The sequence below is a fragment of the Thamnophis elegans genome, chromosome 3 (assembly GCF_009769535.1).
Source record: "Thamnophis elegans isolate rThaEle1 chromosome 3, rThaEle1.pri, whole genome shotgun sequence".
NCBI classification, from domain to species: domain Eukaryota; kingdom Metazoa; phylum Chordata; class Lepidosauria; order Squamata; family Colubridae; genus Thamnophis; species Thamnophis elegans.
The window spans coordinates 33,452,566-33,468,868 of record NC_045543.1 but is presented as its reverse complement, the minus strand read 5'-3'; the positions used below and the strand labels follow the sequence as shown (position 1 = coordinate 33,468,868).

The following is a 16,303-nucleotide window of genomic DNA, read 5'->3' as shown; positions in this document are numbered from 1 at the left end:
CAAATTTCCAGCAAAGTTGCATACTATTTTTCCAGGTCAGCTTTCTCCAGCTTGCAGAATATACAGAGTTAAGGAAAATGGTCTTGTGCCAGAATCACAAGCAGCTAACTTTTTCATTCATGTTGCTGACTTTGCTCTTTAAGGTTTCATCCAGATCATGTATTTCAGATGTCCCTGTAGCCATCAACTTAGATTCCTTTCTTAAACATTTCATTTGTGTTAACTGATGTGAGTTGTACACAACAGTAGGAATAGTGTTCACTAAGAACGACTGCATAGGTTTCTTTTTCTCTTTGTAATGACATTGGAGGTAACGTACAAAAGCGGATCGGTAGGTTTTACTGAATAATGTATATATAAGTGGGTTGACTGCTGAAGAAAGGTAGCCAATCCAAACAAAAATGTTAAGCAGATCCTCAATTACATCTTTGTAACACGCCTCCTTGCAAAAAGCTATCATCACATTTGTGATGAAAAAAGGACACCACATTACCACAAACAGGAAAAAGACAATGCCAAGTACCTTGGATGCTTTCTGTTCATTACTTATTGATTGCATCTTTCTCCTTTTAAAAGTTCCTGATTCTTTGTTCAGAGAGTGCGTAAACTGCTTATCCAAAGAAAGAGAACTTTGAGGAAAAAACCTGAATGAGCCAGGTTTTGAATCAAGATCATTCATGCATGATGTGGCTTCTTTCTGAAGAGATTTTATAGTTAAAAAATAGGTGATCACCATGATAACAAGTGGAATAAAAAATGCTACAAAAGAACCAATTAAAACAAACTTCTCTTCCACAAGAAAACAGCTTCCATTCTTGAAAACTTTAGAATTATCATGGAATCCAAATATAAGAACTGGCATTGAAATACCTATATGTTTAGTTAAAAAAAAATAAGTATAATTATTTTCACTTTTAAAAATATGTCATTCTGTGATGTACCACAATGGGTGCCCACTCATTCCCAATAACATTCTTGCACATAAAGATCAGACCATCACTGCAGAGCGTGAATTTGCTTCCTTAAAGTTTGCACAGCTATTCAGTAGAAACTAAAAGTACCATCTTACAAATACAAGTTAAAGGTTTTGGCTTTGATAGTAGCTACAAGCACTGTGTAAACTCTACAAGGACAAATTGGAAAACCACTTGAACAAATTGCTGAATTCAAACATCGCCAGCAACACCAATTTTATATGTTAGAATTTCAATTCAGAAATGTGAATGTTTATTACAGTAGTTCATTAGCTTTTATTGGGGGGAAAAACCACAATCAAGATTTTCCTGTTTGGCAGGTTTAGTAATAATACAGGCAGCACTCAATCTGACCATTCATTCAGCAACCATTTAAAGTTATATGCTGCTGAATGGGGTGAAACTATAACCGTTCCTTGTAGTTGCAGCCAATGCAGCATCTCCAAATTTGTATGATCATGAGTTGGCTGCTTAGTAACCAGTTCACAATTATGATGGTCATGACATCCCATGGTCAGTTGCTTTCCTACAAGTAAAATAAATGGGGAAGCTGATGGGGAGAAACAGTGGTCCCATAATTCTGGGACACTGACTGTAAATTGCCATTGTAAATTGATTCAGGCATATGACATTGTGCTTTCCAAACACTCTGCTCAGGAATGAAACTGCTAGTCACATTTACTTTCATTAAGCAAGGGCTACCTGTGCTATATTGTTGTCCTAGTGCATTCTCACACAGTACACAGAAATGATGCTGGTGTACCTTGGGAACCTCACATATATGTTTGCCAGCATATATACACTTTGAGACAAAGCATCCCCTCCTTCCCCAGTGATTTAAAGCAGTTGAGATCAATGGGAAGAGGAAAATAATATTTCCCCATCAGTAAACTCTATTGAGATTGTTCTATTTTGATTACATAAAAATTACTATCACTGGAGTGCGGTAAGTGCATTTTAAAAAATGTTTATTGTATTCTTTACTTTCTTTTTAACATTTAAGACTTTCTTTTAACACTCCCTCCAGCAAAAACAGAACAAAACTGTCCTTCAATACTGTATGCTCAAGCCATACATATTTCATCCACTATTAATGATGTCTGCTGTGAATGATCAATGCCTACTCTTTTGGGCTATTTTGGTTTTGCAGCATATTTTATTTTTATGCATTGTGTGTGTGTGTGTGTGTGTATGTATATGTGTATATATATATATATATGCATGTATGTATGTATGTATGTATACACACACACACACACACACACATATATATACATACACATATACATATACGCAGGTCTTGACGTATTCGGGTCTTTTCCCGTGTAAGATTGACAGTATCTTGGCATCATTTTGACGAGGTCACACTCGTCATCTTCAGCACACATCGCGGAACACAAGAATGCAGTCAGAAAAGAAGAAAATATTTCCTCCCTTTTCCAGCATCTTAAAGCAACAGGACATGAAATTGATTTTGAACGTACCAAATTACTCTCCAAAACTGAACACTTCAACAAAAGAATAATTATGGAAGCTATCGAAATAGAGAAACACCCACACAATATGAATAAATGTGATGATACCTCCCGCCTATCAGACATCTGGAAACCAGCCATAGTCAATAAATGAGTCCCAGCCACAAAAACCGACACAGGACCCAGAACAACACAGGACATCATCACCAATCACCCTCGCCAAACATCAATTCCATCAACCAATCAAGATGTGACAACTCAGCTAACCAATCTATTTAAAGCAACAAAGCCAACATTCCACACACCCCACCTATATTTATAGAAAAATGGCAGCTCCGATCACGCTTTGCTCACACCAGCATGAAGCCAAAGGCACCAGCCTGAAGATGACCAGTGTGACCTCGTTGAAACATCTTACACAGGAAAAGACCCGAATATGCCAAGACCTGCATACCTATACCCGTGAAAATCTATGAAAACAAATATCCTACCTCTACGGGGAGGAAATCTTCCTGCTGACCAGGACCTACGAAAAATTCAATGTCCAAAGAGCCACCATCTTATGTGACCTCACATTCCTGAACAACTGCCAAGACAAAAACGTGATCCCCACATGCTTCCAACTAAAATTCCATTCAAAAACCTCAGCCACCGAAAGGATCCTGAAAAGAACTGAATTAGCCCTAATCAGAAATGAACTCCATAGGAAAAGATTCCTACTAGACCAAACCAACAGGGACCTACTCACTCTTTACCTCAAACTCAGCAACAAAATCCATCCAGCACTCTGGGACAAATCCAAACAACTAGCCCTCTGGAGAGCCGAAACAGAAACCTCCCACAAAACAGACACACACACCAACAAACTCCACATGCCAACCAATCCGTTTAACACAGCCAACCAATCTGTTTAAAGCAACAAAGCCAACATTCCACGCACACACACCTATATTTATAGGCAAATGGCAGCTCCGATCACGCTTTGCTCACACAAGCACGAAGCCAAATGCATCACCTGAAGATGACGAGTGTGACCTCATCGAAACATCGCCAACATATTGTCAAAAGACCCAAATTATTTATTTATATATATATATATATATATATATATATATATATATATATATATATATATATATATATATATATTCTTGTGTGTATGTGTGTCTCCTTGTCTCCTTCCGAAAGGACATGCTAACTAAAAAATACATTTTTCCCTTCATTGATGGTTATGATTAACCATATACAGTACTTACAGCAGAAAGCAATAAAACTCCCAAATGTTAACTGATTGAACTGATCAGGGAATTGGTCTTTCCAACCATTGTCCCATGCAGTACTTACTACTGTTGAGAAGTGTTGTTTCATGTGAAGAGTTCTTGGGATAATAAAGCTACTGAGCTGTAGTAAATTTACAATGCACTTTTCTGTTAAATTGTTTTGTATCTATTTAGATTTGCATTTCACTTTATGAGCAAGTGTAGTTTGAAGGGAAAACTTAATTTGAATTAAAAAAGCAGTAGCAGCACATGAGCTTTTAAACTAAATGGGGGGTGTGGTGTGTCAGTGTAAAAGATTGACAATTTAGTTCAAATTGAATTATCTTGGGGTGGCATGGAGTTGAAAACATTTTTGATTGCCCAAATTGGATTAATAGTAATAAAAAGCCATAAAATGCAATAGAAAATATGGCATCAAAGACATCAAAAGACCCCAGGGGAAAATGCATAGCTTTAGAGAGAGATTGGGAAAGGATGCACATATAATTTTACTGAAAGTAAAAATCTGTGATGATAATATAACCCAAAGATTGAATAACTCACTTATTGATACTGTCCAAACAAGAGCAATTTTTGCCAAGGCCTTTGTTCTGGAGTTAAACCGGCTGTGATGAATGGGATTTTGAATGGCAATATAGCGATCCAGAGATATGGCACAGAGATGCATGATGGAGGCAGTGGAGAAAAGCACATCAAAATAAATCCACACAGCACAGAGGTTCCTGGGCAGTGGCCATCTATATTCTGTAACCAAGGAGAGTGCTTATTAATTGTACAGCAGTTGGAAATCTATATCTATATTTCACTGATATGAAATGTATTTTCTATTGTTATATTTTACCTCATCCATCTACAGATTTTTAAAAGTGGTCAGTCCATATCTTTCAGGTTCTTGGAGGCTCCCATATCCAATTCTGAAGCCAGCAGAGTTTTCTAGATTTTACTGTGGCTGATATGGTAGCAGATCTGTTAAGGTTTAATGATACAATTGCCTTTGTACTCCCCCCTCCCATTTTTGGACTTCTTTGAAATTATACAGTTTGTACCAAAACCTCCTTAAATCTGGGAGGGGGGGCACATCAAACCCTATCCAGTGTTAAAGTCACATTTAAACTAATTGTAATTGTATTTATATAATTTCTAATTTCTCTGTTTTCAGCTTTCAAGGTAGTCTAGTGAAACTGTCATTAAAGAAAGATAAAATTGGAAGCGACAACAGCAGTACCAGTCCAATGAATATTTCTGATGATAAATTCCTAGGGCTTCTTTTTCTATTGTGCCATTATTGCAGCCATTCCCCTACCATGATATATTCCATTCAAATTAAATTTTAATTTATTAAAATATACAGTACTGTTGTAGACCAGAAAAAGAGACCAGAAAAAGTAGACAAATTACAAACATCCCATTTTAAAAACTGTTCAAACTTGAGATTAAAAATATCTAGAATATCTTCACATCCAGTAGGTTGCAGCTTTTATTGCAATGTGTTGAAAATGTGTTCCCTTGACTGTTTAATGTATTTACAGATAAATGTATGAGGAAAACTTGTCCTGATGTTAGCAATCTATTTAGTAGATGTGAATCTACATTTCCTTTTGTATGTAGTTGTAACCACCTTGTTGGCTGAGAACTCACATGAAAGACATTAATGCGCATTTAAATCTTTAAACCCTATACTGTATTTGATTTGTAAATGCAGTGTTTAGTAAATGCAAGCACCAAAACTTACTTTAAATTTTAAAGTGATGTACAAAGGTATCCAGATAAGTGTTTTGGCTATCTATTATTAGAGATATTGTCATGTAACACAGGTGTGGTTTGCTGTGCAAACAGCTGACTAGAGGGTCCAAAGCATTGATTCCTTATTCCGGATATCCAGTTTCAAAAACTCCTTCTCAGTACTATTGTCTATGTAGTGGTGTCATTCAGCACCACTTTACAGGTAATCCCCAAATTATGACAGCTCACTTAGCAACCATTTGAAGTTACGACCTAACCTCCCCCCCAAGTACTTATGACCCAGTCCCAAAATTATGAATGTTGCAGCACTACGGCCATCTTTCACACAAATGAATGTCCATAGCATTCTTAAAAACTTCTCTCTCACTTATCCCTGAAGCATATTATAGAAATCTGTAATTTTGTCTAGAGAACTTTAACTTCAAGAGCATAATGATCTCTATGCATAATGATAGCATAATGATCTATATGCATAGATAGCATAATGATCTCAAACACTGTGTTGTTTCAGAAAATAAAAATTCATTTGGACAGTGTGAAATATTCCAAATTAATCTACAAATGCAAGATCAGTTTTCTGTTATTCCGTTAACTATTATTAATACTTTCTACTTTAGTTTCTACTTTATTTATATGCCATTCTTCCTATTCAAAAACCCTGAACGACCTCACATAGGATATCTCTCCCAGCCATAGGCATTGAGGGCTGCTCTTCTTTGGAATTTAAGCCTCAGACATCCGATCCTGCACAATGCATTCCCTCAAATATTAAATATGTAAGCCACCCAGAGTCATTCACTGAGATGGGCAGTTAATAAACATTCAATCAAACAAACTAAAAGTAGTTCCTAAGCCATATGCAGCCTTACAGATATCACCCTCGCCACTACATTCTGCCTCAAGCATCTGGATTTATAATGCTTGTGTATCAAGGTTACTTTCTTATCCTTTAATTACTGAGGAACTCTGGCAAATGAATCATAGTTAGGCAATGATCTTTTAAAACTTGCATGACTTTTTATCAGGCTATTCAAAGTAGTGATAACATTGAAAATGGTGTCACACGCACCTGTATACAAACAGTTTCATAATGATACACCTAATTCCATTAATTTGTTAGAGTTAGCTGTATAAATATAAAACAGTCATTTATTTTAATTCCTAACTATGTGGATATTCTTATCTTCAATTTTTTTTCTCCTAAAGTATGATTCCCCATATAATGATGAGATGTGGTTCTTAGCCCCATTACTAGTCTAATCTAAAATTTAATGATTTTGCAGTCTGATTTTTTGAACTATGAAATCTGAATAGTAAATGCAACAGATCTTGCACATGTTTAAAATATACAGTGATGTACTTAGTGATCTTTAAGTTCAATAAAAATATTTCATTTTTTTTTAAGTACCAGCCATCAAATTGTGCAAATATTTGGCAATCTAATACTTTTTGGATACATTGGAGCTACAACTCCTAGAATTCTCAGACAACTGTGAGGACAGAATGAGGACTGAAGGAGGAGTTTTGTAGTCAACAATGCTCTATTATTTGAGAAACAATGAAAGCATCATGCAGCATTAAGATTTCAGACATCCACATCATCTAGTTCAAAATTCTATTTTTTTAGAAAGCCTCTTTTCATTGAGTCTATAGTTACATTAAAGTAACTTGTAATATGCATATTCATTAATTAAGGTATATTGAGTTTTAAAGGCTGTTAATGATACTCACCATATAATATAGTTAGCATTGATATCGGCATGACAAGAAAACCCAAGAGCATATCAGTTATTGCAAGTGACATCAGGAAATAATTTGTGGCATTGTGCAACTTCTTTTCTAGTGAGACAGCCAAGATGACTAGAATATTTCCAAAAATGGTTATAATAATCACAATAATAGTTAAAAGAGCAGGCCAGTTTTTCTCATGAAGAATAGGAAATAATGATGTAGTCAGGTTCCCTTCACAAGGACAGTTTGTTGTATGATCAAAGTCTGCAGTCACATTGCATAAACAAGACTTGTTAATTTCTTCAGATGTAAGTACACTTCTGTTGAATTTTCTAGCTTGGCTTAATTCTAGTAAGGAATGTGCTATTAGGTTCATAGACCATTCTTCAGAAAAAATATCCATTTCTAAAAATTCTGAAACTGGTGAGTACATATCATTAAAAATGAAAATTGCAGCTGTATTACCATCAAGCTCTATATTGGTTATTAGTGCCAAAAATGAAATAAAATTTTAGAAAGAAAACTAACAGTCATTCAGATGATAATTCATATATAATTTGATATTATTATATACAATGAGTCTTGCTGAACAATTACAGTCAATTTCAAAAGGTTAAGGAAAAGAAAAAGCAATTCATCCTTCTCCAATGTTTTTAGTCCTAGTGATCTTCCCCAAAAACATTTTAATCATGTAACTGACAATTTAAAAATATTGAAATAATTAGTTATAATTATTATTTTGTCCTATCATGGAAGTTATTAAATACCATATTTATTTAATGTTATCATTCTGAAAAATGCTATAAGAAAAACACTTACAATGTATTTGAAAAATCCCCTCTATTAAATTAATGCTGTGCCTTGATATATTTTACCCTTCATTGTTTGTGCTGGCATAATATTCTTTAGTTCCAGTTTGCATGAATCAAATGCATTTTGCAGACTCCTCAGCTGCCCTCTTACAATAACACTGTTTCCTTCTTTGTCCTTTACAGCTGCTCCACTTATACTGTACTTCCCTCTGTTCTTTTTGTTCTTAAGGAGAATTATGTTGGAAGAATAATCTCTGGATAATCATCGGCAAAAAATTATAATGCCCGGAGAAAGAAATTTCTGAAGGAGGTTCAAAATATTTTCTAGCAAAAATAGAAGTGAATTCCTTTTTGTCCTGTTTCTTTATAAGACGTCTCATTACTTTTGACGTTACATAAACGGCAAAGGCAGAAGGAGAATAAACAGAACAGAGCTGGATTTTTTTTAACATGTTGCAGTTTTATATGTATCAATGTGAGGCATTCATACTTAAAAAAAAAAATTCCCCACAGGATATCCTGCAGAACAGCTGTTGATAACAGCAGCCTGTAATAAAGTAGGTTCTTGTATGAAAAAGAAGAAGCTAGGAATTGCATATAATGGGCAAACATCAGATTATTCCTTTCAATAAATTGATCACATCCTAGCTCTAAATTTAAAGTTGAATATTACACTGTTAATAGTGTTAATTGGGAGCGGCAATGTAATTTTGATGGTATAGAAAGTAATCTGTTCAAGAAAAGAAATTGTCTTTGAATGCTTTTTGGATTACAAACAACTAACTCGGCCTGCTTGAAAAAAAGCATATAGAAAGCAATTGTCTGAACACCTCTAAACAACCATAAAACTTCAGCTTGAAATTGCCTAGCTAACCCTTCTTGAAGGACACCTGTGCATGACACAGCCTTCCTCTCCTAACTGGGATGTATCTAAGGGCAGCTACCATAACATTTATTTTCTATGAAGTGCTGTTTTCCACTGTCTCCAAATCAACAGAAGCCTTGTTGTTGGCAAAACATGTAGGATCTGTGGTGTGTCTGAAGTTAATGACGTGGTGGTGAAGTTGGGGGATCTTCCCCAGCATCTCTCAGCTGCTTTCAAAAAGTGTCATTGTGTGGATGGTGCATGCAGACTTCAAATTCCCAAATGACTGGCTTGGCATTGTATATTTTTTTACTTGTGTCATCACATGTAGGAAAAGAAGACCCAACTGACAGCAGCTGCCCATAGGACTCAGAACTCTATCCATTAGGATCTAGCTATGTGGGTAAAAATTATAACCAGTAGTTTACTGCTGTTGATAACACTGAGTCCCTTGTCTACTAGCCATTTTTATGTGTATGTGAGGCTGATTAGAAGGGTGCTCAGCTACCCATATGTTATGATTGGACAAACTCATTATGCAGTACATTATTTAATACATAGATTAGAGTGATCACCATCACTGGTCATGCCCATTCTTGGTGAATCAGATGCTGATCAGCTATGTGTATTGAGAAAACTGTATGTCAAACAGGAACTTCTGTTCCTTGAGTGCAAACTCCATCATCCCACACCTTTGGTCAGGTGTTAAGAGTAAACCAGTGAGGTAAAGTCTTATGAGTAAAACAGAGGAGACTCTATTATTTTATTGGCCCCTCTGCAATCAGGTTTTGTTGAATTGCTAAATCCACCACTCTAGATATATGAACTCGCCTCTTCCCCCATCAAGGACAAAAATTGGTAGACATTTTCCTACTGACAATGTAATCCACCAATCACTGTATTTTAAGTTGCTCTTCAGCATCACACATCAGACTTGTTAATGAAGCAAAGTTGAGATTAACTACAAGATTAAAGCAAATTTATATAGTACTGGCATACTGGAGCACATTAATTAGATTGTCTAGGTCTAGTCTATATATCAGTAAAATTAAAATAGCATCTATGATATGTTTACTCCCCATGATGTCATCCCGTTTGGTTGATGCCACACTCTCCTCTATGCTATATTGCAACAGAACTTTATTCCCTTCGGGAACTCCCCCTTTCCCGGGGATGGCCTTCTTGTCTATCAAGACGCTTCCTTAATGACGGATCTTGGGATCCCGAGAGGTGGCATGCGAAGAAGAGACTTCTTAGGGGTTTTTTACAGGGGTTTCTAAATCAAATTTTAAGGGGGGGGGCGGGGGGGTTGATACGGATGGCTCAGACAGGCTTGGGGGGGAGTCTGCCAGGGCACAGGCCAGAGCTAACTAATGGGCGTGGGTCGGGAGTGCTGGGAAGGGTTGGGATTCTGTGGGAGACATTAAGCCATTCCATTGGGGGGGGAGTTCACCATCTCTGCTGTTTGTGGGAGAGGCAGATATGGTGGGGGCCGAGGGCCAAATTATGTTTGGGGGACGCGGGTTCGCTGTTTAAGAGCGATCGCACGTTCCAACCCTCATCACCCTTCTCACACCCCTGGGTGCTCAGGATTACAAGACCCTGGTCTCCGGCTGGTGTTGCTTAACGCCAGGTCTGTGGTACATAAGGCTCCACTCATTTACGACCTCATACAAGAGGGTAGAGTGGGCCTGGCATGTATTACGGAGACCTGGTTGGGCCATGAGGGGGGTGTTCCCCTTAGAGAATTATGCCCACCAGGCTTCTGGGCATTTCACCAGTCGAGAGCCCAGGGCAGAGGTGGGGGGGTGGCGGTGGTTATTAGGGAAAGTCTCGGACCTCAGGAGGTCACTGTTCCTCAGATAGGCGGGTGTGAGTCCCTTTTTGTGAAATGGGGCCTTGGAGTTCAGGTGGGCCTTTTTGTTACATACCTGTCTCCCTGCTACGTTTCATCAGCCCTGCTGGAGCTGCTAAATGTGTTAGCTGGATTGGCAGTTGATTTCCCCAGGCTTATGATCCTGGGGGATTTCAATCTGCCTTCCATTGGCGAGACATCTGAGTCAGCTTGGGAGTTCATGGCTTCCATGATGGCTATGGACCTAACTCAGTTAATTCAAGACCCCTCCCATAATGGGGGACACACGCTTGACCTGATTTTTGTCTCTGGGCAGTGGATAAATGATCTAGATTTAGGGGATATTTCTATCCAACCCTTGTCATGGTCGGATCATTTCCTCATCAGGCTTGACTTCCATACTACTATCCCTCACCGCAGGGAGATGGAACCGACTAGATGGTTCTGCCCCAGGTGCCTGATGGACCCTGAAAGGTTCCTGATGGAGCTTGGGATTTTTCCAGAATCCCTTGCTCACAACTCGACCGAAGCCCTAGTGGAAGCCTGGGATAGGGCGGCCACTGGGGCTTTGGATCGTGTTGTGCCTTTGCGGCCTCTGACCCAGCGTTGATCCCGGGTAGCTCCCTGGTTTACCGAGGAGCTCCAGGAGATTAAACGCCGGAAAAGACACCTAGAGAGTGGTTGGAGGGCCAGTCAGTCCGAATCTGATCGAAACTAGTAAGAATTCATATTAAATCCTACTTAGTGGCGATAAAAGCGGCAAAATGGCAACATCTTATCGTGTCCACAGATAACTGTCCAGCTGCCCTGTTTAGGGTGACCCGCTCCTTACTTAACCAAGGAACTGGGAAAGACCCCTTGCAGGGTAGGGCTGAAGAATTTGTTCAGTATCTGCAGGATAAAATCACTCAGATCTGGACAGGCTTGGACTCTGACTGGGCAGATTTGGGCGAGTCAACAGGGATGAATCTTGTGAAGACCATCTGGGATGAGTTTGACCCTGTGACCCCCAAGGGCATGGACAGGATTATGGGGAGACTCAGTGCTGCCACTTGTGTGCTGGGCCCGTGTCCCTCTTGGTTAGTCTCGACTTCCCGGGAGGTGACATGAGGCTGGCTCCAGGCGATTACCAACGCTTCGTTGAGTGAGGGATTCTTTCCCACCACCTTGAAGGAGGCGGTGGTGAGGCCCCTCCTTAAGAAGCCTTCCCTGGACCCAGTTTCTTTAGCCAACTATTGTCCGGTCTCCAACCTTCGATTTGTAGCGAAGGTTGTTGAGAGGGCGGTAGCACGTCAGCTTCCCCGATTCCTGGATGAAGCTGTCTACCTAGATCCATTTCAGTCGGGTTTCAGGCCCGGATTCAGCACGGAGACAGCATTGGTCACATTGGTCGATGATCTCTGGCGGGCCCGGGACAGGGGTTGCTCCTCTGTCCTGGTCCTTTTAGACCTCTCAGCGGCTTTTGATACCATTGACCATGGTATCCTACTACGACGACTCGGGGGGTTGGGACTGGGGGGCACTGTTTTACGGTGGTTCTCCTACCTGTCGGATCGGTTGCAGTTTGTGCTGACTGGAGGGCAGGGATCGACCCCGAGGCGCGTCACTTGTGGGGTGCCCCAGGGGTAGGTTCTCTCACCCATCCTGTTTAACATATATATGAAACCACTGGGTGAGATCATCCGTGGTTTTGGGGTACGGTATCATCAATATGCTGATGATACCCAACTTTTCATCTCTACCCCAAACCACCCAAACGATGCCCTCAATGTGGTGTCCCGATGCCTGGAGGTATGCGGATCTAGATGGGGAGGAACAGGCTCAAGTTCAATCCCTCCAAGACTGAGTGGCTGTGGTTTCCATCATCCCGATTTGTGCATCTTGTTCCATCTTTGATTATAGGGGACGAAATTTTAGCCTCCTCAGAGAGGGCCCACAATCTGGGTGTCCTCCTGGATACACGGCTTAGTTTAGAAGAACACCTGACGGCCGTGACTTTTACCAGGTTCGCCTGGTATGTCAGTTGCGCCCCTTCCTGGATCAGGATGCTCTGTACACAGTTACTCATGCCCTCGTCCTTTCTCGCCTGGACTACTGTAACGCTCTCTACATGGGGCTGCCCTTGAAGAGCACCCGGAGGTTTCAGCTGGTCCAGAATGCGGCTGCGCGGGTTATTGTGGGGGCACCTAGGTGCTCCCATGTTACAACCCTTTTAGGCGGCCTGCACTGGTTGCCGTTGTCTTCCGGGTGCGATTCAAGGTACTAATTATGACCTTTAAAGCACTCCATGGCTTAGGCCCAGGATACCTGGGAGACCACCTACTGCCACCGGTAGCCTCCCACCGTCCAGTGCAATCCCACAGAGTTGGCCTCCTCAGGGTGCCGTCGGCCAGACAGTGTCGGCTAGTGACCCCCAGGGGGTTAGCCTTCTCTGTGGGAGCGCCTTCCCTCTGGAATGAGCTGCCCTTGGAGCTTCGTATAATCCCCGACCTCCGGTCCTTCTGACACGCCCTAAAAAGTTGGCTTTTCCAGCAAGCCAGCCTGGCCTGAACAAAACAAAATAAATTATTGATCATTGTTAATTTTAATTTGCATTTTTTAAAAATGTTATTGTTAATTCTAATTGGGTTTGTTTGGGATATTCTATTTAATTTTTTAAAACTTTTGTATTATGTGTTTCTTTTAATGTTGTACGCCGCCCTGAGTCCTTGGGAGAAGGGCGGCATATAAATCTAATAAACCTAAACCTAAACCTACTAAAAATAAACATATTTTATATTCAATGAACATAAAGGAGAGAAAACAGGGCTCCCAATTTGAGAGGCTGATGGGTACAGTATATTTAAGAAGTATACTATATACTATCAAAGAAAGTAGGGGAGAAGAAAAATGAAGAGTGTTGATGCTCAGTTGACTAATGGAGTCACTATACAAATGCCAAAGGGCATTGAATAGTATTTTAGTTGGTGTCTAACTAGTATACAAAATAATTTAGATATCACTTGGGCAAACAAAACATGTTTCCTATATCTCCAATAATTCTAAAGTTCTTATTTTAAAGCACACATGCTCATATAAACATGTTTATACCCTGTGCACTTTTTAAACATGTATATCATGGTATATGTCTGGACTCTTTGTGGGGTTTGGGAATAGGAGGCACTGTTTTATGGTAGCTCTTCTTTTCCTCCATGGCCAGTTTCAGCTAGTGTTGTGGGGAGAGGTCAAACACTAGGTCCCCACAGTGTGGGGTGCCTTGAGGTTAATGTCTGCTTCCTCTCCTCTTTTAACATCTACATGAAACCATTGGGTGCGGTCCATAGCATAGGATATACTATCATCAGAATGTTGATGATACCCAGCTATAGATCCCCGCCCCTGTCCAGGCAACTGATACTATTGCTATGCTGGCCAAGTGCTTAGAAGACTGAGGGCCTCGATGGTGAGAAACTGGCTTTGCTCAATCCTAGCAAGACAAAGTGCCTTTGAGTTTTTGACCCCTAGAGTGTGATTTGCCATCCTTGACGCCTTGGATAATTCCTTGGACTGAGCTGGTGCCCAATTTGGACATCCATCTGGAGTCTGGACTCACGTTAGATGTTCAAGGAACAGGTGGCAGACAATTCAGAAGCTTCAACAGATCCAGAATGAAGCACTGCACACAGTATTGGGTGATCCTAGGTTCACCCATGTTCTACCTTTGCTATGTGCACTGCATTGGCTCCCAGTTTCCATTCAGGTGCAATTCAAGGTTCCGGTTATCAGCTTTAAAATCTTACATGGCACGGGACCAAGTTATTTAGGGAATCACCTCTTTCTGAGAGTAATCACCCATCTTACCATATCAGATAGAGTAGGTATGTTCTAAACTCCTTCTTTGAAATCTTGTACCTAGTGGGACTTCGGAAGCATGCCTTTTCCATGGCTGCACCTACCTTATGGAATGTTCTGCCTCCGATGATTCAGCAGGCCTTTTGGAAGGCTATCAAGACATGGTTTTTTACCAGGGGCTGGGATAGAACCAGGATATCTGGAGCTGATTGTGGGGCAATCCACAATGATGGGGGCACTGATTTTTTTATTTTATGGTTTTATAGTTATTGGTTTTATTATTTTAAGTAGTTATTTGTGGACATTAAATATTTTATATCAATAAAAATATAGCACAAGTTGAAAATGAATACATTGAATTTGATGAAAAAGCATCCCACCCCCCTATTTCTCCTCCTATTTCTAGGCAGAAAAAATATGGACCTCAGCAATAACAAGAATAGAAAAATATGTCATAAACAGTGTGTAGATTTTATAAATATTTGCAGAAAAAAGAAAAGAAAAATAGAAAATCCAAGTAGAATACAAGGGGATGAAGAATCATTTGTAATCTAGAAACAAATCATGGTATAAACAAACCTTAGCATTTTTTTTCTGCAATGTTTCCATGATATTAGTTTCATCTATATTTGTAAAACTTTTAAAAAAACTTTTAATTAAAAAAAGAGTCTTCTGTTTTATTAAGAAAGTGAGATGATGACAATCCATTTCCTATGTTATACCTATGGCCCTGGATGTGTGGATTGTGCCAGTTCTGCTTCCTCCTACTCCAGATGAGGAAAATGGCTCCCTCAAGCTGTTTTCAGCTTAGCAGGTTTCACAGCTTTCAAAACCAGCATTCAGTCCCCTTCCTTGAAACAGAATGGTTTGGTGTTATGTTGTCATAAATCTTCTAACTTTTTCAACAACTGAACAAAGTTATCTTTAAACTGGTTTGGAGAATATTTTTATATTTGGAAAGAGTGAGTTTCCTCCTTTTCTACATATATTGTAATCACGAGGCTCCCCATAATCTTTCCAGTAAAAGAGATTTCTAAATGATATAATATAGCTTTTAAAATCCTAGTGTTTGGTCTAAGACAAGCAATAGATTTTAAATGTTTATCTCTCAGATTTCCCTATCTTTTGTATAAATGTGGCCTTAGGGACCAATGGATTGGACAAAGGTTTTGAGGGAATATCCCTGTTTTTTTTTTAAGTATTGGAATGTGAAAAAAGAGCAAGATCTCCCCCGTATTAGCTTTGCTCATAAGAGAGAGCCTGCAGTTTCCTCCAAACCAGTGTACAATGGTGAGAAGTAATGCAAAAGAATATATTTTTCTGTGCCCATACATCAACAGGTATAGGCATCCCAAAAGATGATTGATCATATCCCACTATTTTCTTACAAAAATGTGTAAGGTGTTAAAAGATCTTATTTTGAACAAATTTTTAGAAATGTTTTCTTCTCATTATTTTGTTTCTCATATGGACACATTTGTAATATGTCAAAGAAAATAATTTAAACAATACAGTTAAAAGATTTGCTGTTGGTTGCTTTCCTGCACACGTTATAAGCTTAATTAATGTTCTTGCTAGATCTTATATTTGAGGCTAATTTTAACTGTTAATGTAATGTAGGTACTGATGAGTCAATATGAAATGCTTGCGTCTACCTCTCTTCATCTTTTAACTGTATTGTTTAAATTATTAAAAGGAACTAATTGTTTTAAATTTTATAATAATAATTGAGAACAA

The 16,303-nt window shown here is 39.2% G+C and overlaps 1 protein-coding gene across 1 annotated transcript; it reads right to left on the bottom strand.

Annotated features, from left to right (window-relative positions):
• Nucleotides 1–21: 21 nt before the first annotated feature.
• Nucleotides 22–7,721, bottom strand: HTR2A (5-hydroxytryptamine receptor 2A). Its single transcript, XM_032214323.1, has 3 exons — nt 7,204–7,721; nt 4,273–4,473; nt 22–870 (listed from the first exon to the last, which is right to left on the bottom strand). Exons 1-3 carry the CDS (start codon nt 7,634–7,636, stop codon nt 95–97), a joined length of 1,410 nt encoding a protein of 469 aa, XP_032070214.1. The 5' UTR covers nt 7,637–7,721; the 3' UTR covers nt 22–94.
• Nucleotides 7,722–16,303: the final 8,582 nt, after the last annotated feature.

Excerpts from the sequence above, each read along its gene's own strand:
- HTR2A (XM_032214323.1), bottom strand. The coding sequence starts at position 7,636 with ATGTACTCACCAGTTTCAGAATTTTTAGAAATGGATATTTTTTCTGAA. Across the intron at positions 4,474-7,203 it reads AATGCTAACTATATTATATG|AATATAGATGGCCACTGCCC; the intron begins GTGAGTATCATT and ends CCTTGGTTACAG. Across the intron at positions 871-4,272 it reads TGTTTGGACAGTATCAATAA|GTATTTCAATGCCAGTTCTT; the intron begins GTGAGTTATTCA and ends CTAAACATATAG.